This window comes from Aythya ferina (genome assembly GCF_964211825.1).
Source record: "Aythya ferina genome assembly, chromosome: 26".
NCBI classification, from domain to species: Eukaryota; Metazoa; Chordata; class Aves; order Anseriformes; family Anatidae; genus Aythya; species Aythya ferina.
Window position 1 is genome coordinate 4617149 of NC_140324.1, and position 21085 is coordinate 4638233.

General features: G+C 69.3%; 3 protein-coding genes across 6 annotated transcripts; all 3 read right to left on the reverse strand.

The window, feature by feature from the left end:
- Nucleotides 1–1479: 1479 nt before the first annotated feature.
- PDE4C (phosphodiesterase 4C) lies at nt 1480–11724 on the reverse strand. 3 transcript variants are annotated; one of them, XM_084498840.1, is made up of 16 exons: nt 11672–11724; nt 10914–11122; nt 6723–6911; nt 6602–6638; nt 6403–6476; nt 6231–6280; nt 5581–5693; nt 5375–5468; nt 4266–4444; nt 4075–4173; nt 3820–3984; nt 3638–3737; nt 3389–3543; nt 3165–3287; nt 2814–2996; nt 1480–2738 (listed from the first exon to the last, which is right to left on the reverse strand). In XM_084498840.1, exons 1-16 carry the CDS (start codon nt 11711–11713, stop codon nt 2229–2231), a joined length of 2322 nt encoding a protein of 773 aa, XP_084354966.1. In that variant the 5' UTR covers nt 11714–11724; the 3' UTR covers nt 1480–2228. The 3 variants fall into 3 exon arrangements, with proteins under 3 accessions (XP_084354966.1, XP_084354967.1, XP_084354965.1); XM_084498841.1 differs by lacking the exons at nt 10914–11122; nt 11672–11724 and adding an exon at nt 9808–10336; XM_084498839.1 differs by lacking the exons at nt 10914–11122; nt 11672–11724 and adding an exon at nt 8746–9042.
- An 851-nt stretch (nt 11725–12575) lies between these two features.
- On the reverse strand, nt 12576–15161 carry CIST1 (colon, intestine and stomach enriched 1). 2 transcript variants are annotated; one of them, XM_084498885.1, is made up of 4 exons: nt 14804–15161; nt 13284–13970; nt 12737–12882; nt 12576–12659 (listed from the first exon to the last, which is right to left on the reverse strand). In XM_084498885.1, the coding sequence occupies exons 1-4, from the start codon at nt 14859–14861 to the stop codon at nt 12600–12602; spliced, it is 951 nt and encodes a 316-aa protein (XP_084355011.1). In that variant the 5' UTR covers nt 14862–15161; the 3' UTR covers nt 12576–12599. The 2 variants fall into 2 exon arrangements, with proteins under 2 accessions (XP_084355011.1, XP_084355010.1); XM_084498884.1 differs by lacking the exon at nt 14804–15161 and having other exon boundaries at nt 13284–14652.
- Nucleotides 15162–17403: 2242 nt separating this feature from the next.
- JUND (JunD proto-oncogene, AP-1 transcription factor subunit) lies at nt 17404–18882 on the reverse strand. The gene has a single exon (XM_084498886.1). The coding sequence runs from the start codon at nt 18819–18821 to the stop codon at nt 17799–17801; it is 1023 nt and encodes a 340-aa protein (XP_084355012.1). The 5' UTR covers nt 18822–18882; the 3' UTR covers nt 17404–17798.
- Between the last annotated feature and the right edge of the window lie 2203 nt (nt 18883–21085).

The following is a 21085-nucleotide window of genomic DNA, read 5'->3' on the forward strand; positions in this document are numbered from 1 at the left end:
GGGCGGGGCCCTGCATGCAAATGAGGCTCTCTGCTCCCGCTGATTGGCCCGCGGCGCGGCGCTGATTGACAGCCGGCCCGTGCCCAAAGGGAGGGGGGGGGAGACGCCCCTCGCCTCCTCCCTCTCTTCCCCCCCCCCCCTCCTATCCCTCACCCCCGCCCCGCCCCTCCCGATGTGTGCCCCCCCCCCCCCCCCCCCCGCGGCTCGCGGTGGTGCGGTCCGGCTGCGCAGCGGGAGGGGGGGCGGGACGTACCATGCGCACCTGGTGGGGGGGTGGGAGGGGTCGTTCCCTATCGAAAAGGGGGAGGATAATGAGTCACAGCGCCCTCCTGTCGCGATATGGCGCCCTGTCCCCGACTGAGGGCTGCCAGGGTGGTTTCCCATCCCTCATACCCGAGGCTGCCATCCCTTGTGGGCTGTGAGGTGAGGCCCTGAGGTGGGCCGCAGGTGGGCGGCCATGGCGGCCCCGTGTCCTCCCTCACCCTCACGAGGCGAGGCTGAGGCGGGGGCGCGGGGCTCACCGGGACGCGGCCCCCAGCGGGGCTGCACAACCCCGGCCTCGACCCCACAGCCTCCTCCGAGACCACCCCGTTGAGTTGAACACACACCAGGCCATGGCACCCAGCCGCCTCCCTCACCCCTCAGCGCAGCCCTGAGGAGCCTGCAGGATGGCGGAGCCGGGCACCGCACCCAGCCCCGAGGAGCACGATGTCCGTGTGAGGGGCTTGTGGGGTGCCCGAGCCCGACACCCCGTCAGCAGCCTGCCAGCCGCTGGAGGGCACCAGCCAGTTGGGTGCTGGGTGCCCGGCAGCAGCACCCATGGCGGGGAGGCTCCCACAGCACCACCACCCTCCATGGCACCGCGTCCCCTCAGTGAAGGGTTTATTTTTTTGGCCGCCATCCTCCCATACAGCTGGGTGCTGTAGGGTGTGCCTGGTCCCTGTGGGGCTGACAGTCACAGCCCCGCTCCATCAGCGGGGACCCGCCAGCCCCCGCGGCACCCCTCGCTCCCAGCCGTGCCCCAGAAACCTGAGGTTCCCTTCTCATCAAAGGGGGAATTTGGGGTGCAGGGGGGTATTGGGGACCCCCCCTTGCTGCCCTGGGGTGCGGGGTGGGGGCTGGCAGGGCCCCACGCAGCAGGGCAGTGCCGCGGGTGGGGACGTGTTTGCAGATAAATCACCCTGGGGAGCAATGCGGAAGAGCAGGGAACAGGCTCCGCGCCGCGCCAAGCCGGCGATTAAATATTTACCTTAGCCGGTTGTGTTTGCCAGTGACGGATCGACATTTCCAGGGAGGAGCTCGCTTTTGTTCAAACACAAGGAGCAGGGCCCTCCCCGGGGCCTCGGCAGGCAATGGGGCCACCAAGCACGCCGGGTTCCCCAGGGATGGAGGCCCCAGGGTGCTGCCCGGCCACAGCACCCACAGCACCGAGCACCCAGCCCGTGGAAGCACAGCGATAAAAGATCAGAAGCATCGCTCTTAGAGGGGGAACAAACCAGGTTTAATATCTGGAGGGTGAAGGAAGAAACCGAAACGACCCCGGGGGCCACCCCGGGTCCCTACGGAGACGCGCGGGGTTGCGGCGCCCGGCGGGGCCCAAAGTGCAAAAGTTTAAAATGCAGCATTTTGGGTGCTGGTCACAGTCAGGGCAGCTTCTGCCACGGAAACGTGTGTGAGTGCGCCTAGGTGAGGCTGGTATTAAAAAGTGAGCTACAAAAGGCTTTAAAAAGTGACCCCCCCCCCCCCATCCCCAAATAAATAAACCCCCTGACTCGTGCCCAAGCAGCCGGCGTCGTGCCCTGGTGCCCTGACACCGCGGTGCCTCGTGCCAGCCGCTCTGTGAGGAGCCACCCGCACACCCAAAGGCTTTTGGCAACGGGGGACATCTCCCCGGGGAGCCACAGAGTGCCCAGGGCTGGGACAGGGCAGGGGCAAAGCGTCCCCAGGACCCGTTTGCAGGCGATGAGGGACCTTGCCCGGCACCTGGAGGACGGGACGCTGGGTGGGAGCAGGGGACAGTCGGGAGGGAACGAGCCGCGGTGTCCTTGTGCCCATCGGTACCTGCCCAGCTGCCGTGCGGGGACATTCCTCAGGTCCCTCCGTGTCCCGATGGCCACCCCGGTCCCAGCGGTGGCGATGCCAGGAGCCTGGGGTGCCGGTGGCACTCGCTGGGGCAACGCCGTGTCCCATGTCCCTGTGGCAGCGACGGGACCTGCTGGCCGGGGCCGCTACGTGCCCAGGGGCAGGAATGTGACATTGCCCTCCGTGTCCAGGCACAGCTCCCGGCCGCCCTCGGAGCCTGGCGCTGAGCTGCCACCGTCCTTCATCAGCGTCCCCTCCACCGCCCGCCGGTTGTCCACGTCCCCGGGGCACCCACCCCGGGGCAAGTCCCGGTCCCCGGAGCCGGGTGAGAGGCGCTCGGTGTCGGCCGACTCCGAGTCATCCGTGGCCGGCGTCTTGGAGCCGCTGTTGTCCTCCTCCAAGGGGCTCTCGGGCCCCTCGGGCTCCGTGTCCGTCTCGCCCTCCTCCTCCTCCAGCGTCATCTCGAACTGGAACTTGTCGGTGGCGGCGGGGGGCACCCCGGGACCCTCGGGAGGTGGGGACGGGCTGCGTGGGATCATGCTCTGGTACCACTCCCGGTTGTCCTCCAGCGTGTCCAGGATCTCCTGAGCGTCTGGGTGCACCAGGTCGGCCCAGGTCTCCCACAGCGGGTGGGCGATGAAGTCGATGAAGCCCACCTGCGGGCAGGCAAGAGCTCAGCACCCACCATGGCCCCGCGGACCCCCTCGTCCCCACGCCGTGCCCACCCCCACCTGGGATTTCTCCACGGAGGCGGTGTGCTTGTCGCACATGGGGCTGATCTCCATCCCCTTCTCCCTCTCGCGGTCGCCCTGGTGGAAGAACTCCTCCATGATGCGGTCGGTCCACTGCCGGTACAGCTCCAGGGGCTTGGTGGGGTTGCTGAGGTCGGCGCAGTGCACCATGTTCTGCAGCACCTGCACGGCCACCGCAGCGCTCACCCGACGTCCCTCGTCCCCCAGGGCCACCGTCACAGGTCCTGGGGCGCCTTGTCCTGGGTGCCCCCCTCGGTGGTGGCACCCAAGAGGGCGTCCCGATGGGACGGGCTGCAGAAATATTTCCCCGCCCGCGTCCCCGAGCCCAACCTGGATGCGGTCGGAGTAATTATCCAGCAGCAGCACCCCCAGGCTGGTCACCTTCTTGGTCTCCACCATGGTCTTCAGATCCGCCAGCAGGTTCATGTGCTTGGACATATCCGTGGCCAGCACCTGGGCAGGGCGAGCAGGACACGCGGCTCAGCCTCACCCCGCCACCAAGCCCCCCCCAAAACCCAGCACACCCCGGGGTGCTCCGAACCACCCCCCGTTACCATGTCGATGGCCATTTTCCGCAGCGACTGCCTCTGCTTCTTGCTCAGGTTCTGGAAGATGTCGCAGTTCTCCTCCTGGAGCAGCTTGAAGCCCACGGCCAGGTGGTGGTTCTCCAGCACCGAGGCGTCGTTGTACATCAGCGCCAGCTCCGAGTCTGCGAGATGGCACCGCTCACCCCGGGGCGGACACCGGGGTCCCCTATACCCCCCTCCCCAACCCTCGCCCCCCCTCCGGGCCTCCTGGCTCACTGGTGTTGATGAGGAACTGGTTGGAGACCCCGGGGTGGTCGACGTCGTGGATGGCGCTGGCGAAGATAGCAGCCATGATCTCCAGGTCCGTGAAGACGGCCTGGGGATGGGGAAAAAAGGCGGTGTAGGTGGGTTACGGCCCCGGTGAGGGCACTCGGCGACCCGTAGGGACCGGGGCTCACCTCCAGCGCCGGCGTGGAGAGGAGGACGTGGGTGGACTGGGCCACGTCGGCGGCGTGGATGTTGTTGTGGTAAGCCACGTCGGCGTGGTAGTGGTCCTCCAGTGTCAGCATGTAGGTGATGAAGGTGTCGGCGGGGATGCGGAAAGTCTTCATCAGGTCGCGCTCCTGCGGGGAAGGCGGGAGAGTGGCTGGGACCCCGTTTGGGATACGGGGACGGGGACCGGGGACAGCACCCCGCTCCCCGAGGGGGCTCACCTGGAAGATGCTGTACATGATGACCGTCAGCGGGCGGTTGCCCGAATACTCGGCCACTTTGAAGACGTCCAGACCCCACTTGTTGGTGTCCTCCAGCTCCTGGGTGTGGGGCGGGGAGGATCAGAAGGACAAGGAAGGGTTTTAGGAACCGGTGTCGGGGACCCCGCGATGGGATCGGGACCCTCCCTCACCTTGGCCAGCAGCCCCTCGTGGTCCGTGCGCACCCCGAAGCGAGGGATGCCGGCGGCGGCAAGGCTGGAGCCGTGCGTCAGCTTCCTGACGCCGCTGATCTGCGACATGGGGCGCTTCTTCCGCTCCTTCTCCTTGTCCTTGGGCAGCGCCGAGGGGATCTCCACCTCGTGCTGCTTGTCTGGGGGGCGGGGGGGGCGGTGAGCGCGGGGAGGATCCCCTTGGATCTCCCCCCCCCCCCCAATTGACGTCAGCCGGCACGGAGAGCACCGCGGTGCCATGGCAACGGGGGGGGCGCACGGGGGGATGCCGAGAGCTTCCCCCACCCGTCTGCAGCGGGGTCTGGGCCCCCCCGGGGTTCCCCCCGTGCAGGGGGAGCCCTGGGCAGGCCGCCCGCCCTTGTACCAGTATGCACCAGCATGCACCAGCATGCACCAGTCTGAACCAGACCAGTATGCACCAGCATGCACCAATGTGCACCAACATGCACCAGTCTGCACCAGCATGCACCAGTAGGCTCCAGTCTGCACCAGTCTGCACCAGCATGCGCCAGTCTGCACCAGTAGGCACCAATCTGCACCAGACCAGTGTGGGCCAGTGTGCACCAGTCTGCACCAGCATGGGCCAGTGTGCACCAATGTGCACCAGTCTGAACCAGACCAGTGTGCACCTGTGTGCACCAGTAGGCACCAGTGTGCACCAGACCAGTGTGCACCAGTCTCCACCAGCATGCACCAGTCTCCACCAGCGTGCACCAGCATGCACCAGTACAGTGTGAACCAGTGTGCACCAGTCTGCACCAGCATGCACCAGCATGTACCAGCGTGCACCAGCTTGCACCAGTCTGTACCAGTGCGCCCCAGCACTCACAGCCAGCACGACGGCCGTGACACCCCCACGAAGACACCTGGGAAAGCCCCCCCCCCTCGCTCCCCTATATCAATATTCCCTTTTTTTGCCCCAAACCAGCCTCCATCTCTGTCCCCACAGACACGCAGCCCCGCAGGGCACCGCGCCGAGGTGCCCGGCTCCCCGCAGACCCCAGAGCTGCAGAGTTGGGTTGGGGGGGGCACGGACGGCCCTGACACCCCCCTGGGGGGGGGGAACTCACCCAGGAAGGTGCTGGAGATGTACTCGGAGACCTGGTTCCCCGAGCGGCTGGTCTCCGAGAGCTGCGACAGCTCCCGGTTCAGCATCCGCTTAAACTGCGAGGGGTGGCAGGGGCTCAGCCACGGGTTGGGGGGGGCCACGCGTCCCCAGCAACCCCCCCCGAGGCTGGGGGGGCTTTTTTCTCACCCCGGGGGGGGGTTTCCTTACCTTGTTGGAGGCCATCTCGCTGACCGAGTGCCTGGTCTGCAGCGTCTCCAGCTGGTCCAGGCACCAGTCCAGCTCCTCCAGGGTCTCCAGCGAGAGTTTCTGCTGGGCATCCTCTGCCGGGGGCAGCCACCGCGTCGCCACCAGGCACGGGGACACATGGAGGGGCCCAACCTCGCCGTCCCCACCCCGGGGTGCTCACGGGTGTCCCCTTCCCACCCCCCCCGGGACCCCAGGGTGAGCCGGCGCTGAGCATCCCGGTGCGGCTGGGCTCGTGGTGGCCGCGGTGGCCACATCGTCCCCGTGGTGGTGGTGTCTGGGGGGGGGCGGGGGGGACACACACGTCACCTCGAGGTGACGCCCGGCCCGGGGTTCCTGCGGGGCCCTGCTGCGCTCGCCGCCCGGGGTTTTTTTTCTTCAGGGGAGGTTTGACGTCAAGCGCAGCCTTTCCACCGCCGCCACCGCCACCGCACCAAGGGCGGACGGGCAGCAGGAGCCGCTGAAAACCCGACATGGATCCCAAAGGGCAAAGCCACCGCTCTGCCCCCGCTGCTGGGGACACCGTGGGTGCCGGCACGCCCCGTCCCCGGGTGCGGGGACAGCCAGCCGACCCTAAAAACATCCCCTTATGTTCCCGTCGGGGGGGCACTCACCGGAGAGGCTGGCCTTGCTGGCGGAGGGGAGGCTGCTGCTGGAGGCTCGCCTGCGAAACGCACGGGGCTGAGAGGCCAGGATGCCACAAAATGTGCCCCCCTGCCACGAGCTGTCCCCCCCCCATGAGCTGTGACCCCCCCATCGCCCTCCCCAACCCCTCACCCCGCTCACTTGGTGCCGGCGCGGTCCTGGAGGTGCATCAGCACGGCGAAGTTGCTGCGGATGGTGCGGAGGCTGGCCAGGACCTAGGGGGAACAGAAAGGGGGGGAAGGCTGGGGACAGGCTGTAACCCCCCCCACCCCCCTCCCTGTGTCCCCTCCTGCGTGCTGGGGACATGGGGACGTGCCCCTTCCTCGCCACGGGGCCGTACCTGGGCGAACGGCGTGACGATCATGTCCTCGCCGTGCCTGCGGGGAGCAAAGGGGCGCATGAAAGGGGGAGGGTGGGGAGAGGGATGGGGAGACCTGGGGGGGGTCCCGGGGGGGACTCACAGGTCGCTGGCGATGGAGGAGTTGCGGGACATGGCCTTGGGGGACAGGTCGTAGTCGCTGTCGGAGCGGTAGAGGAAGGACTCGCGGCGCTGGCCGTGGCTGAAGGTGCCCTGCAGCACCAGCCCCGCGCCCGGGCTGGCCTGGGGGTCCAGCGCGCCCCTCCCTGGGAGGCCATTCTCCAGGTCGAAGCTGCGAGGGGACAAGGGACAAAGCTGGCACGGGGCGGGTGGCCTCAACACCTCGGCTGGGAGGCGCTGGGGACACCGCTGCCACCCCCCTCGGACACGGGGACACCGAGGGGACACCCCGCGGAGGGCAGCGACCCCCCCGAACCCCACGGCAAACGGCAGGGCACGTCCCCAGCGCTGCCATCAGCCGAGGACAATGGTTGTCCCCCAGCCCAGCTGTAGACAATGGGAGCTTTGGGACGCGGCACTGGGCTTGCCAGGCTCTCTGTCCCCCTGTCACCACGCAGCCTGGTCCCTTCGCCCTAAAATTTGGTGCTTGTGGAGCCGCCGGGTGGCACGGCGGGGTCTGGGCGGGTTGTCCCTTGTCACCGGGCTGGGACAGGGGCCCCAGCTCTCCCCACGGGGCTCCTGGCTCCAGAGAGCCCGGGGAGGGCCGGGTCACTCCCCGTGTCCCCAGCGCCACGATCCCCAACCGCTGCGAGTCCTCGAAAGCCTCCACCAGCCTCTGCTCGGGGAGCCGCGTCCCATGGGGGACAGCAACGCGGCCGGGCGCCGAGCCAGGGGACATCGAAGGACAGAAACCACCAAGGGAGCCAAGCTCTGGTCCTTGGGGACGCGCTGGTGGTGGCCGGGTGCCACCCAGGGCAGAGCCACCCCGCAGCCGTGCGCACCCCGGGGCTCAAAGCAGGGGGGACGGGGGGGGGACACGGGGACAGAGGCAGTGTCCCTGCGGTGGCCCCTCAGCAGCTGCCACCCCGCTGGCCCTAGGGTCATGGGAAAGGCTGCGCACGGGGACAAACCAAGGGCCACCCAGCGCCTGTCCCCTCCCGGAGCCGCCACGGCGATGGGGACAGGGACGAGCCACCAAGGCCACGCGTCCCCATCCCCATCCCTGTCCCCGTCCCTGTTATCCCATGGGACCTACCCGATGCAGGAGTGCCTCCGGGACGGGCAGCGGCTCCCCGGCTGCATTCCCCCGGCCCCGCTGCGCCCGGCGCCGCGTCCAGCCCTCCCGCAGCCCCTCGGCCTGCCTCTGCCTCGCGTCCCCGATGGTACCGGGGACACAAAGCCCCATTGTGGCTCCTCCAGCCCCGCGCGTGAATTGTGGGTTTGTTCCCCAACCCCCTCCCCGCTCTCCGGCCACCTCCGACCCCGCTGTCACCCCAAGGGACAGCCCCGACCCCGGGCACGGTGTCACCGGGAGGATTGGGGGGGGGGGACACGGGGGGGACGCACGCACGCACAGGGGGTCCCCAGCGGTGGCCGTGCCCCATGGGGGGGGGAGCGGGGCCGGGGGGCACGGTTGGGACAGCGGCCCCAGGAGGGCTGGTGCCGAATTCAGAAATACTTTCCATGCCGAGCAAGGGGGGGGGGAGCTGGGGGGGGCCGCTATAAATAGCTGCTGTTGCCACTGAGGAGGGAGCCGCTGATCCCCCACGGCGCCCCAGCACCCAGGGGTGCCCACACGGGGGCTGCGTGGCCCTGCTGGGGGTCGCTGCTGCCTTCCCCATTTGCTGTGCCAAAAAAAAAAGCCCCCCCCAACCCCCTCATTTGGGACATGGGGAGAATGCTGCAGCACAAAGCCCCCCCCCCCCATCGGTGCAACGAGCGTGCCCGTGCTCAGCCAGCATCACCCCCCCCTGCCCCGCTTATCCCCATGGGCACGGGGGGGGGCTCAGCCCCACGCCCCCCCAGACACACAGACAGATGGGACACAACGCAGAGAATTTGGGGGGGGTCCCCGCTGACCCCGTTCTCGCATCCCACCGCCTCCTCCCACCCCCCCTGGGACCCCATGGCTGGGGTTTGGGGTCTTTATCCCCCCCCCCCCTTACCAGAGGGGATGCGCCACGGTGAAGCGCCGCTGCAGGCGGATGCTCTGGTTCACCAGCAGCTTCCTGAAGAGCACGGGGGAATTGCGGGGGGATCCCCGGGGGGACCCCACGGGCGAAGCCCCCGGGGAGGGCAGCATGGCCCCGCTCAGGGCGCTCCGGGCTCCGTCCCCATGGGCGCAGAAGCAGCGGAGGGGGGACGGGGAGCCGAGCGGCGGGGACCCACTGCCCGCCGCCGAGGAGCAGGAAACGCGCGGCTGCCCCAACCCTGGCGGCCTCGGGAAAGTTTCCATCCCCCTCCCGCCCGCGCCTGGGAAATTAAACAACTGTCTGGCTCGGGCAGACCCCCCCCTACACACACCACACACACACACGCCACACACACACACGCACAGCGTCCCGTTTGGCTCCATCAATCCCGTCCCGTGTGTGCGTGGCACGTGGCCACCCCCTTTGGCCCCGCGCCCCGGGGTGCTGCGCTGTCCCCTCGGTGGTGGCAGCTGTGGCCATTAGGGTGAGGATGCTCGGCCCGGCCACGTGCGGCAACGCCGCGAGCGCCACAGCCACATGGGGAGGTCGCCGAGGGGCTCGGCTGAGCCTGGAGGAAGGTGGGCGCGAGGTGAGGACACGGCGCGGTGCCACCGAGGGGCATGGTGCCACCGAGGGGCACAGCTGAGCCTGGAGCAGCCTGGGTGGCGGCGGTGGCCTTGCCGTGGTGCCATCGAGCCGCACGGCTCAGCCCCGAGGATCCCAAACCCGTGGAGGGGCCACCGAGGGCCAAAACCAACCCCCAGGCACCCCAGGCGCACAGCACGGGCACGTCACCGTGCCCCCGAGGGACGTGGCTCCACCTGGATGCACCGTGTGGCCGCACCACGGTGCCACCGAGGAACCAAACCTGCCCCCACGTCCTCCTCCGTGTCCCCCAGCCCCTCCTGGCTGCCCGGTTTGGGAACGTGGAGCGGGCTGGGACCCCCCAGGGCTGCCCCGCGTCGCCCCGGGCTGGCCGTGGGAGCCGGGTGCCCGCCAGCCCGACCCCGCGGCCCCGCTGACGCAGCCGGATACCTGCTGTCCCCGGCGGAGGCAAAAATATCCCGCTGCTGGCAGGGACCCAAGCAGGGCCCCCCCGGCACGGCGGCACCCCCGGGAGCCCCGAGACCATCGGGTGGGGGTCCCGGTGTTGGGGACCCGCCGCCTCGCAGCACGGGGACATCGGGAGGGTGTTGCGCCATCGGGGCGCAAAGGGTAGCGGGGGGGGACACGTCGGGGTGGGGACAGAGCTGTCCCCGCCTGGCAGCCAGGAGCCCGTGGGACAGCCAGGGCTGGGCAGGAGCGGCCGCAGGACAGCCAGTCCCTGTCCCCAGGACAGCCAGTCCCTGTCCCCTGCGGGGTTGTGGCTGTCCCCAGCAGGGACACGTGTCCGCACAGGGGGTGGACAGCAGGTGACACGGGAGCCGGGGCACGGAGTGGCCGGGGTTGGAGCCAGGTCCCTTGGCTGGGACAGCCCCGTGCTGCGTCCCCTCAAAGCCAGGCTTTGGGACAGGCAGGGCGGGAGGGGGAGGGAATGGCCCAAAAATAACCCCGCAGCCGTGCCAAGGAGGGACCGAGGTCACCTCCGGGCAGGGCCTGGAGCTGGGTGGCAGCGGGTTTGGGGACAGGGGATGGGGGCAGGGGGGGATGGGAATGGGGTCATGGGGGTGGGGGGACGGGGACAGGGGTCACAGGGATGGGGATGGAGGGACAGGGATGGAGGTGGTGGGGATGGGGGGACAGGAATGGGGTCACGGGGATGTCGGAACAGGGACGGGGACAGGGTGGCCTGGCTGGAGGTGGGGGGGACGGGGTCACGGGGATGGGGACGGAGGTGGCGGGGACGGGGCCACATCCCCGGGGCCGTTCCCAGCCTCCTGTCCCCCCCCCCCACACACACACCCCGGGAGGGACGGGGACACAGCCCCGGTGCTGCCCGGTGCCCGCCCCGGTGCCCCGGGGGCCGCTGTCCGCTGCTGCCCGGTGCTGAAACCACCGGCACCGCGACCCCCCCCCCGGCCATCCCCGGTGCCCGGTACCCCCCCCACAACCCCCCCGTTACCTCCCCGGCCCCTCTGGGGGCGCGGAGCCGAGGCTCGGCCACCCCCCGGTACCGGAGCCGCCTCTCGCCGCGCTCTTACCGGGGGGGCTCGGCCTCGTCCCCGCTGCTGGGGCCGCTCTCCTCGATGGTGAACACCACGCGGGGGGGCTCGGGCTCTGCCCCCCGGCAGCCCAGAGGAGGCAGCAGCGGGGTCCCGGAGAACCGGCGGCGAACGGCGCCCGACACCGGCCCCGGCCCCGGTCCCGGTCCCGGTCCCGACGGGGCGGCCTCGGCGGTGTCGCGACAGCGCTGCGGGGACACCGAGATGGGGATGGGGGGGAAGGGGGGAGGTGAGGGGTGCCCCCCCCCCCCCGTCGTTCCCCAAAACCTCCGGTACCGGGGGAACTCTCCGTGGTGCTGTGCCCCCGGTGCTCGGTTCCCTCCCCCCATCCGCGGCACCGGGACCCCAAATTGGGGTTGGGGCGTGGGGGGGCTTTCCTGGACCCCCCCCCCCTCCTCCGCCCTCACCGGGCTCCGGTGCACAAAGGGGGGGGGGCACACGGAGCCCCAGGGACACCCCCTCACCGCCCCCCCCCCCTCCGGGATCCCTCTGGAAAATCCCCCGGAGCCGGTGCGTAATTACGCAGGGGCGAATAATAATTAACCGCCCATTACGGGGCTAATTAACTCCCGCCGAGCGCCGCCAGCCCGGTTATTGCCACCCCGGGGGGCCAGGCTCTGGGACTCTCCCACCGGGGGGGGGGGGGGGACACATCTCCCCCCCCCCAATCCCCCAAAAGCCGATCCCGGTGCCCCCCCCCCACCCCTCCCCGTGCCCGGTACCGGCCCCGCTCTCACCTCGGTGCCCAGGAAGGGCAGCGCCGTCCGGCTCCGTCGCATCGTCCCTGGGGGGTTTTGGGGGTTGGGGGGGGAAAGCTGAGCCTGGGGGTGGGCTCCGGCAGCACCGGGACGTGGGGTGCCCCCCCCCCGGTGCCGCTCACAATTTGCGTGGTGCCCGTGATTGATGGGGCTCAGCCTCCGCGCCTCGGGTTTCAGCCCCCCCCCGCCGCCCCCCGCTGCCGCCGGTCCCTGGCTGCCCCCCAGCTCCGGTGTCCCCGGGGAGGGAGCACGGGGCCACCCGAGGGGACAAAGGCCCTGAGGACACGGGGGTGGCCGCTCCCCCCCCCCCGCCCCCCCAGCCTGGAGCATCCACAGGGCCACGACCCCCCCCCATCCTCCAGCACCACGTTAATGCTCAACGCCCCCCCCCTCTCCCCGGCACCCACCGCCCCCAGAAGCTCCCCCACGGGTGCCACCTGCACCCCCCCTCCCCATTCCCTCCCCTCTTTCCCATGGCTGTGCCCCCCCACCCTGCCCAGCCCCATTTTGGGGGTGCTGTCCCCTCCCCTATTGCAGGGTCCCTTGTGTGTCCCCCTCCCCAAAACCCTGTGCCCCCCCTACCCCCCCCCACCGCCCCCCACCCCACAGCCCCTTACCGGAGCGCGCCGCGGCCCCCGCCGAGTGCAGTGGAGCAGAAGGAAGGCGGCGTGCGTGCCTGGCCGCTCGCTCCCTCCCATCCCATCCCACCCTCTCCGGGGGGGGCTGCGCGGCCCCCAGCGCCCTGAGCTCCCCCACCCCGCTCCCCCCTGGCCCGGGTCTTTCAGCCCAGCCTGGTGCAAAGGACCCCCGAAATTTTCCGGGCTCCCCCCCGGGGATTTGGCACCCGTGGGGTGCAGAGCGCAGGGCAGACGGGGAAGCAGAGTCAAGGCAGCAGCTTCTTTATTCATCAGCCTGGGGTCATCTGGGGGGGGCGGTGGGCGAAGGGGAACCCCTCCGACACCTTACTCTAAGGAGGAGAAAGAGTAGGGTGAGCTCCCGCCGCCCCCATGGCCCCCCCAGCCCCCCCAAGCCCCCCCAACTCACCATGGGCACCTCGTCCAGCCGCTGGAAGCCGGGGGTCCTGCAGCGGCACAGCCGCACCAGCAGCAGCGCCGCGGCCCCCACCAGCACGGCCACGAAGAGGCAGATGACGACGACCAGGCCGGGGTTGGGTTTGGTGGGGGGATGCTCTGTGGGGTGAAACGGGCACCCCGTTACCCCCCGGCACGCACCCCCGATGGGTCACCCCGTACCCGGCTCCCCCATGTCACCACCACCCCCCCCGTGGGGACCAGCACGGGACCTTCTCACCCCCCATGGCCCAAAAGTATTCAGGAGGGTGGATATTTTTGGGAGTGGGGGAGTGATTTGGGGAAACCTGAGGGGTTTGGAGGGCCCCAGGGACCTGCACCTCGCAGCCCCCAAGCCATGGGAGTTGTGGGGTGGGGACAGGGACACCCGGTGGCCCCCGGTGGCTCAGGGATCCCTTTGGGCACCGGAGCGCATCCGGTCCCCGCGATGCACGGCGTGGGAGGGCACGGTGCAGACCCCCCCATCCCACCCTGCCCGCACCGGGGGGCTTCCCCCTCACCTGGGGGGCCGGCCCCAAGGCTGGGGCCGATGATGGGAGCTGTGCTGGGGCCAGGGGTCGGGGCGGTGATGTGGCTGGTGGCCGGAGCTGTGCTGGGACCAGTGGCTGGAGCTGTACTGGGACCAGTTGCCGAGGCGTTGCTGGGACCAGTGGCTGGAGCTGTACTGGGACCAGTTGCCGAGGCGTTGCTGGGGCTGGGGGCTGGTGCTGCGCTGGGAGCAGGGCTCTCGGTGGGTTCAGCAGGAGAGGTGGGAGCAGGAACAAGCTCGGGGTGCCCCGACGAGGACGAGCTCGGTGCTGTGGAGCCGGACGGGGACGTGTTCACCTCGGCCTCCTTGGCCTTGGTTCGTGGCACCGCCGTGTCTGGAGCTGGGGTCACCGCCGTGGAGCCTGGTGTCACGGCTGGACCTGTGGGTGCTGCTGATTTTGGGGATCCAGGTGGGGAGGGATCCAGACTGGGTGGCGAGGTGTGTGCTGTCGTGTTCCCCTGGCCGAGCGGAGGGGACGTGGCCGGGTGCGAGGTCCCCAGCAGGGTTGTCCCCACGCTGGTGGACACGGAGGAGCTGGTGGAGGACTCGTTGTGTGTCCCCGGGGTGGCACCAGTGTGCGAGCCGTCCCTGGCCCGTGGCGCTGTGGTTCCCGAGGTGTGCGGTGCTGGGCTGGTGTTCGTGGGGGCAGGATCCGTCCCTACAGCGTGGAGGAGAGAGCTGGGCAGCAGGGACACTGCAGGGCACGGGGTGGGGGGCAGCGGGCAGGGCTTGGGGGGCGAGCGGCGCTCACCCCAGCTCATTCTCCAGGAGGGGGGGTTCAGGAAGAGAGGAGCACGAAATTCAGGTTTAATTAACATCCGATCCCCCAAAATCTTAGGCCTGGGAAGCCTCTGAAGGCGGTGGGGACGAGCAGAGCGGTGCCACGGTGGCCTCAGCGGGGACTTGGCAGCAGGGGACGTGCCAGCCCAGCCCTGGTGGCACCCACGGCCACATTTCCAGGGCAGGGCAGTGGCAGCAGCGCCCTTGTGCACCCCACTGCTGTTTGCACAAGGGGAGCAGTGGGGCCAGCCCAGCCCAGCCCCACGGACAGAGCTGGCCCCAAAGGGGTGACCCCACCAAGGGGTCCCCAAAGCCCCCCGGGACGGGCCCTTCCCGGGAAGAGGGACGCAGACGAGGACGCGGGGAGGTGACACAGCGTGGATACGGGTGCCAGCCACGTGTCCTGGGTGGGGGCTCGGCCCCCCAAAACCCCCCACCAGCAGCTGGGGCCGCGTCCTGCCCCCACTGGGGTTGCTCCTTGCCCTACTGCAAGCCCCCAGGGCTGAGCTGAGCGGGTCAGAGCCCCCCCAGGGTCCCCTTAAAATCAAGCTGGGGACACCCCCGCAGACCACCGGCACCCCCCCGCAGCACGCAGCCCACCCGCTGCACCGCGCCCCCCAGCCCCCGGTGCCGGTGTCCCCCGGGGGGGGTTCCCCATCACCCGGTACCCCCGGGATGCCCGATCCCACCCGGTGCCCGGTGCCCCGGTACCTGCAGCCAGCAGGGCAGCGGCGCAGCAGAGCAGCAGGCGGAGCCCCCCCCGGGCCATGCCGCTGCCGCCGCCGCCGCCCCGGTTCCCGGTGCCGGTTCCCGGTGCCCGGTTCCCGGTTCCCGGTTCCCCGTTCCCGCTCCGCCGCCTCCCGCAGCCGCCTTTATCCGCCCCGGGGTGGGGGGGACGGCGGCGCCCCCTGCCGGTCCCGGGTCGCCCCGAAGCACCGGGGGTGTCCCCGTGTCCCCGTGTCCCCCCCCCCGTGCCTCAGTTTCCCCATCTCCGGGGTCCCGCAGCCTTGGGTGGATGCGGAGCGGTGGGGGACGGGGAGGGGGCACGGGGCAATTGGGGACACGGGGAGGGGGGGTGGGGACATGGGGAGGGGGTTATGGGGGTTGGGGATGTGGCTGGGGGGGGTGGGGACATGGGGACATGGGGACATGGGGATGGGGATGTGGGGACACGAGGATGTGGGGACGTGGGGACAGGGGAGAATGGGGGCGTGGGGAGGTGACTGGGGGACATGGGGTGTGGGGACACGGGCAGGGGGATTTGGGGACATGGGGACACGGGAGAATGGGGGCGTGGGGACATGGCTGGGGGACATGGGGAGTGGGGACATGGACACGGGGTTGTTGGGGACATGGGGACATGGGGATGTAGGGCATGGGGACACAGGAGCATGGGGATTTGGGGACACGAGGATATGGGATGTGGGGACGGGGGAGCATGGGGTGTGAGGACACAGGGCCATGGGGCTGTGGGGACATGGGGACATGAGTATGGGGGCTTGGGGACATGACTGTGGGACATGGGGATGTGGGGACATGGGGACATGAGGAGCATGGGGTCGGAGGACACAGGTCCATGGGGTTGTGGGGACATGGGGACACAGGGACACGGGGATGTGGGATATGGGGACACAGGAGCATGGAGATAAGAGGACACAGGGCCATGGCGCTGTGGGGCCATGGGGACAAACAATATGGGGACAGGGAGACACAGGGATTTGGGGACGTAGGGACTCACGGACATGAGGATGTGGGGACACAGGGACACGAAGCACGGGGACATGGGCACATGGGGACGTGGGCGACACCGGTGACACCGTACCCGCTGCGGGAGGTGGCCGTGGCGCCGTGCAGGCTCTGCCCCGTGCCGGAGCTGCAGGGCTGGGGCACGGCACGGCCGGGTTTGGGGCCGTTTCCTCCCGGCAAACAGCAGCCAGCAGCCTCGGCTCCGTGCCACCGCGGGTCCCCTGGGGTGGCCGCGCTCCCCACGGCACCGCCACAGGGTGCCAGTCCCTGCCCCGACCCTCTGGGGACCGGGGTGTTCTCGGCTCGGCACGGCACGGCTCGGAACAGGTCCCCACCTCCTACCGGGGCTCCAGCAGCTTGGCACCCGTCCCTAAATGTTCCCAGGAGAGCCGCGTCACCCCCCCCCGGTGAAGGGTTGTGCCCTAAAAACCCAGCCGGGGCATCACCGCTGGGGAAACTGAGGCACGGGCACGGCCCCCTCGGGGTGCTCCTGGCCCTGCGCAGGGGGGTCAGGGGCCGGATCCTGCCCTGGGGAGGGGGGAAATGAGACTGGGACAAATGGGGTTGGGGACGCGCTGCTGTGGGATGGGTGCTGGGGCCCGGCCAGGGCTCGCAGGTTGGGGACAGGGAGGAGGAGGAGGAGGAGGAGGAGCAGGAAGCGAAGGCTGGCGGCGCGGGGAGGTGGCTCACCCCAGGAGAGGAACCGGGGGTGGGGGATTTAGGGGGGGTGGGGGGAGGAATGGGGTGACCCCAGCACAGAGCCACCCCCACAACCTCCCCTACCCGCAGGGGCCAGCTCGCCACCCACCCCAGGGTGCAGGGGGGGGACCCATGAGGACAACCCCAGCAGAACAGTGGGGGGGGAAAGCTTGGTGACCCCCCCCAGGGGTCTGCAGGGCAAAAACACAACCAACTGTGTTCCCCCCACCTCAAGACACCCCCCGACACCCCCAAAACCCACCCCCAGCACCCAATTCCCCCCCCCAACAAACCCACAACAAACCAAGCCCCCCCCAGCCTACAGGACCCCCCCCGCCCAGCCCGGAGGAGCCCCCAAACCCGCCAAAACCCCCCCAAAAAACCTCCCAACCCCCCCAGGAGACCCCAAAACCCCCCAGGAGCCCCCCAAAACCCCCAATCCCCCCTCCACAAGCACCCCCATCCCCCCCACAACCCCCCCCCAATTTTCCCCCACCCTCTCCCCCATGCCCCCAGCACCCCCCCAAAACCCCCAATCCCCCCTCCACAAGCACCCCCATCCCCCCCACAACCCCCCCCCAATTTTCCCCCACCCTCTCCCCCATGCCCCCAGCACCCCCCCACCCCCTCCCCAGCCCCATTTCTCCCCTTTTTCCCCCCATTTTTCCCCCCTTACAGCCCCACGTCCCCCCCCCGCCCCAAGATGGCAGCCGGCCGCGCCGCTTCCTGCCCGCGCCGTCCCTCCCTCGCCTCCCTCCCGCTGCCCAAACTCCACCACCACCACCCCCAGAAACCCCCAAAATCCCCATTTTTCCCCCCAAAAACAACCCTTCCCCCATGAGGCGAAGCAGACAGCGAGAGGCAGCTCCGGCGCCGAGCTTTACTGGGGCCTCCTTGGAATGTGGCGGACGCGGGGCCCGCGGCGGGGCTGAGGCCTCAACGGGGGCGAACCGGGGACCCCCCCCCGCCATCAGTCCTCGCCCCGGTACCGATCCGAGGCCCCCCCTTTCAGTTCTCTCGGGTTTTGGTTAATTTTTTTTTTTTTTCTTTAAAGAAAACGGGGCACAACCCCCGGAGCCCCTCAAAAGTCCGTGCGGGGACTCCTCAGTCCGTCGGTCCCCTCAGTCCATGGCGGGGTGTCCCCCCCCCTCCTCTCTGTCCCCCAGCTTCTCCCCCACTTTCTCAGTCCGTGGGGGTCCCGGTAGGGTCCCGGTAGGGTCCTGGGGGTGTCCCCGGTGTCCGTGCCCGCGTTGGCCGGGGCTCAATAGGCCGGCACCTGGTGCTGGTGCTGGGGCAGGAGCTGGCAGCCGCTGTTGACGTGGCTGAGCACCTTCTGCTTGAGCTGTGCCACCTGCTCGCGGAGCAGGCTGGCGGTGGAGGCCAGCTCGGTGTTCTGGCTCTTGAGGCTCTTCACCTTCTCCTCCAGGCGCGAGATGCGCTCCAGCTTCCTCTTGCGGCACTTGGAGGCGGCGATGCGGTTCCTCAGCCGCTTCCGCTCCGCCTTGATGCGCTCCTGCGTGTCCATGTCGATGGGAGACAGCGGCGGGCTCTCGCCGAAGCTCGGCACCTCGGGCACGATCTGCGGCTCGTCCTTCAGCGGTGGAGGAGGAGGAGGAGGAGGCGGCAGCCGGGGCGGCGGGGCCGCGAACGGGCCGGGCTCGGCGGCGTAGCTGACGGCCGGGTAGCTGCTGAGGTTGGCGTACACCGGGGGCTCCGGGGCTAGGCCGGCGGTGGGCAGCTCGCCGGCTCCTCCGCCGCCACCGCCGCCACCGCCGCCGCCGCCACCCGCCGCCACCGCCGCTCCCCCGGCGGATCCGGTGCCGCCGCCACCGCCGCCCAGCTGGTTCTGCTTGTGCAAGTCCTCCAACGCCTTGACGAAACCCTCGGCGAACTCCTGCTCCTCCGAGGCGGCCGCTTTGGGGTAGAGGAACTGCCCGCTGGTCGGCGTGGTGGTCACCAGCCCGTTGGACTGGATGATGAGCCGCTCCAGCTCGGGGGACGCCAGCTTCAGCAGCCCCAGCTCGGCCGAGCCCAGCAGCCCGGTGGAGGGGGCATCGCCTGCACCCGCCGTGCTCGCCGCCGTCGCCGCCGCCGCCGTCGTGGCTCCCGGTGCTTTGAGCGCCGCCGCCACCTGCTCGGGCAGCGGCAGGCCGAGGGCGTCCTTCTTCATCATGCTGCCGCCGGGGAAGGGCAGGAGGAGGCCGCTGCTGCCGGAGGAGGATGGGGCGAAGCCGCTGCCGAGGCCGCTCAGCAACACATCATCATGGTAGAAGGGTGTTTCCATCCTCCTCCCCCGCCCGGCTGCGGGGGAACGGGGCGGGGGGGGGGGGGGGGGGGAAAAAATATTAAAAAAAATAAAAAATAAAAAAAAAAATTAAAAAAAAGTGGTGGGGGAGGGGGGGGGTCGCGGATCGATGCTCGGGGTCGGGGAGGGGGGGAAGGGAGGGCGGGGGAGGCGCCGGGGGCACCGGCCGCGGCCCCGCTGCTCCGCGCGCGCACACACGCGTCTGGCGCCGCCGCGGCCCCCGCGCCGCTTTATATACGCGGCGCCGCCGCGGTGACCTCACCGCGCCGCGCCCTGATTGGCTGCAGATGACGTTTTCGCCCGCCCTCATTTGCATGCGGGGGGCGTGGCCTCCTCCCTCCCCTTCCCCCCTCCTCCCTCCCCTTCCCCCCTCCTCCCTCCCTCCCTTTTCCTTTCCCGCCCCGGGGAGGCGGGGCCACGCCCACTCCTGGGCCCCCGCCGTTGCCATGGCGACCGGCGGGAACACGGCAACAACAGCGCGGGGGCCCCTGGGATGACGTCATGGCGGGGCGCGCGGCGGCGGCGGCGGGGGAGGGGTCACGTGGGCCGCGGCGCGCGCGCGCCCCGCCGGGATTCCCGGGCACAAAGGGAGGGGGCGGGGCCAGCACCGGCCACGCCCCCTCCCCGGTGCCCCCCCCGGTGCCCTCCCCACCCCCCCCACCCCCCTCCGTCCCCCCCCCGTGCACCGTGGGCGTCCCGGTGGGCCCAAAGCACCCCCCCCACCCCCTCCCGGTACCGGTATCCGGTACCCGCCCCCCCCCTAGTCCGTTCCCCGGTTTCGCAGCGAGGCGGCGGGGAAGGGGTTAAGCGGCGGCGGCCCCGCGCGTCACGGCCCGGCCGGGCCCGCGGGCGGCTGAGGGGGCGGGTGACGTCAGCAGTGACGTCACCGAGCCGCGGGGGGGGGGAGGAGGAGGAGGAGGAACGGGGAGGGGGGAGGGGGGGAGGGAGGAATTAACGGGGAGGCGGCGGGGACCCCCCCGGGACACACGGCACGGGGCAGGGGCAAGCCCCGGTACCCCCCCCCCCACACACATATACCCCGCTAATTAACCCCCTCCCCGGTAATTAACCCCCCCTCCGGTAATTACACCTCCTCCCGGTAATTAACCCCCAACAGGCCCCGGCCCCACCGGGACGAAGCCGGGCCCCGTTTCCACCCCCATCATTACCGGGGCGCGGCCCCGACCCCAAACCCACCGGGCCCCGGTCCCAAACCCAGTCCCAAACCCCAAAATCCCCCTCCAGGGCCTTTACCCGGTCTTTACCGGGGCCCCCGGTGCCGTCCCCGGCCCCAAATGCCCCCACCGTGTCCTCAAGCCTCCCCTCACCCCATTTTCCCTACAATTTGCCCCAAATCTGTTATGGTTTCTACGCCAGCACCTCGTCACCCCATCACCGGCCCCGTGACGACCCATCGGGGTCGGTCACCCGTGGGGTGCCCCTGCCCCTCTCGTCCCACGGGGTTGAACCCCAAAACGGGGGCACCGGGGGCTTGGGATTTGTCCCCTGGGGACGGCACCGGGAACGGAGCTGGGACACCGAGAACCCTATAAAAAAAAAAAACAACCAAAAAAACAACAAAAAACAAAAACCAGGACCCCAGTGGGACCGTGCCGCCCCTGGGGGCTCGGAACAATCGAAAACAAGAGAAAAAAAAAAAAGAAAAAGAAAAAAAAAAGGTAAAAAAAAAAAAAAAGTAAAAAAAAAAATAAAAAGGGAAAAAAATAAAAAGGGAAAAAAATTAAAAGGGTAAAAAATTAAAAGGGTAAAAAAAAAATTTAAAAAGGGTAAAAAAAAATAAAAAAAAAAGGTAAAAAAATAAAAAAGGGGTAAAAAAAAATAAAAAAGGGGTAAAAAAAATATTAAAAAGGGTAAAAAAAAATAAAAAAAAAGGGTGTTTAAAAAGGAAAAAGCGAGGAGGAGGAGGGCCTGGTGCGTATTTTTAGGCGCTTAGCGCAGCCCTGAGGTATTTGGGCAGCCCCTCCCTCCCTCCCTCCCTCCCTCCGGCTGCTCGGGGCCGGTTCCCGGTGCTGCACCGGGGCTGAGTCACGGCCCCGCCGCCGAACCGGGGACCGGGGGAATTTGGGGAGCGGGATGGGGCCGGGTTGGGGTTGTGGGGTGGCTGCCGGGAGCCCCGGAGGTTTTTCAAGCCCTGCTGTTGTTTTCGTCTGGCTCCTGGTTTAGTTTTTCAGCCCCTTGTTGTGGGGGCAGGAGCGGAGCTGTGGGGGTTGAGACGGGGCTTT

What these genes read in the sequence shown, in the direction of transcription:
- CIST1 (XM_084498884.1), bottom strand. Translation starts at nt 14,130, where the DNA reads ATGTTAATTAAACCTGAATTTCGTGCTCCTCTCTTCCTGAACCCCCCC. An exon ending in CCTTGGGGCCGGCCCCCCAG is followed by an intron (nt 12,883 to 13,283) that starts GTGAGGGGGAAG and finishes TTCACCCCACAG; the next exon opens with AGCATCCCCCCACCAAACCC. An exon ending in GGCTGGACGAGGTGCCCATG is followed by an intron (nt 12,660 to 12,736) that starts GTGAGTTGGGGG and finishes TCTCCTCCTTAG; the next exon opens with AGTAAGGTGTCGGAGGGGTT.
- JUND (XM_084498886.1), bottom strand. Translation starts at nt 18,821, where the DNA reads ATGGAAACACCCTTCTACCATGATGATGTGTTGCTGAGCGGCCTCGGC.
- PDE4C (XM_084498839.1), bottom strand. Translation starts at nt 9,035, where the DNA reads ATGGAAACTTTCCCGAGGCCGCCAGGGTTGGGGCAGCCGCGCGTTTCC. An exon ending in TCCTCCATCGCCAGCGACCT is followed by an intron (nt 6,639 to 6,722) that starts GTGAGTCCCCCC and finishes TGCTCCCCGCAG; the next exon opens with GCACGGCGAGGACATGATCG. An exon ending in ATTACTCCGACCGCATCCAG is followed by an intron (nt 2,997 to 3,164) that starts GTTGGGCTCGGG and finishes GTGGCCGTGCAG; the next exon opens with GTGCTGCAGAACATGGTGCA.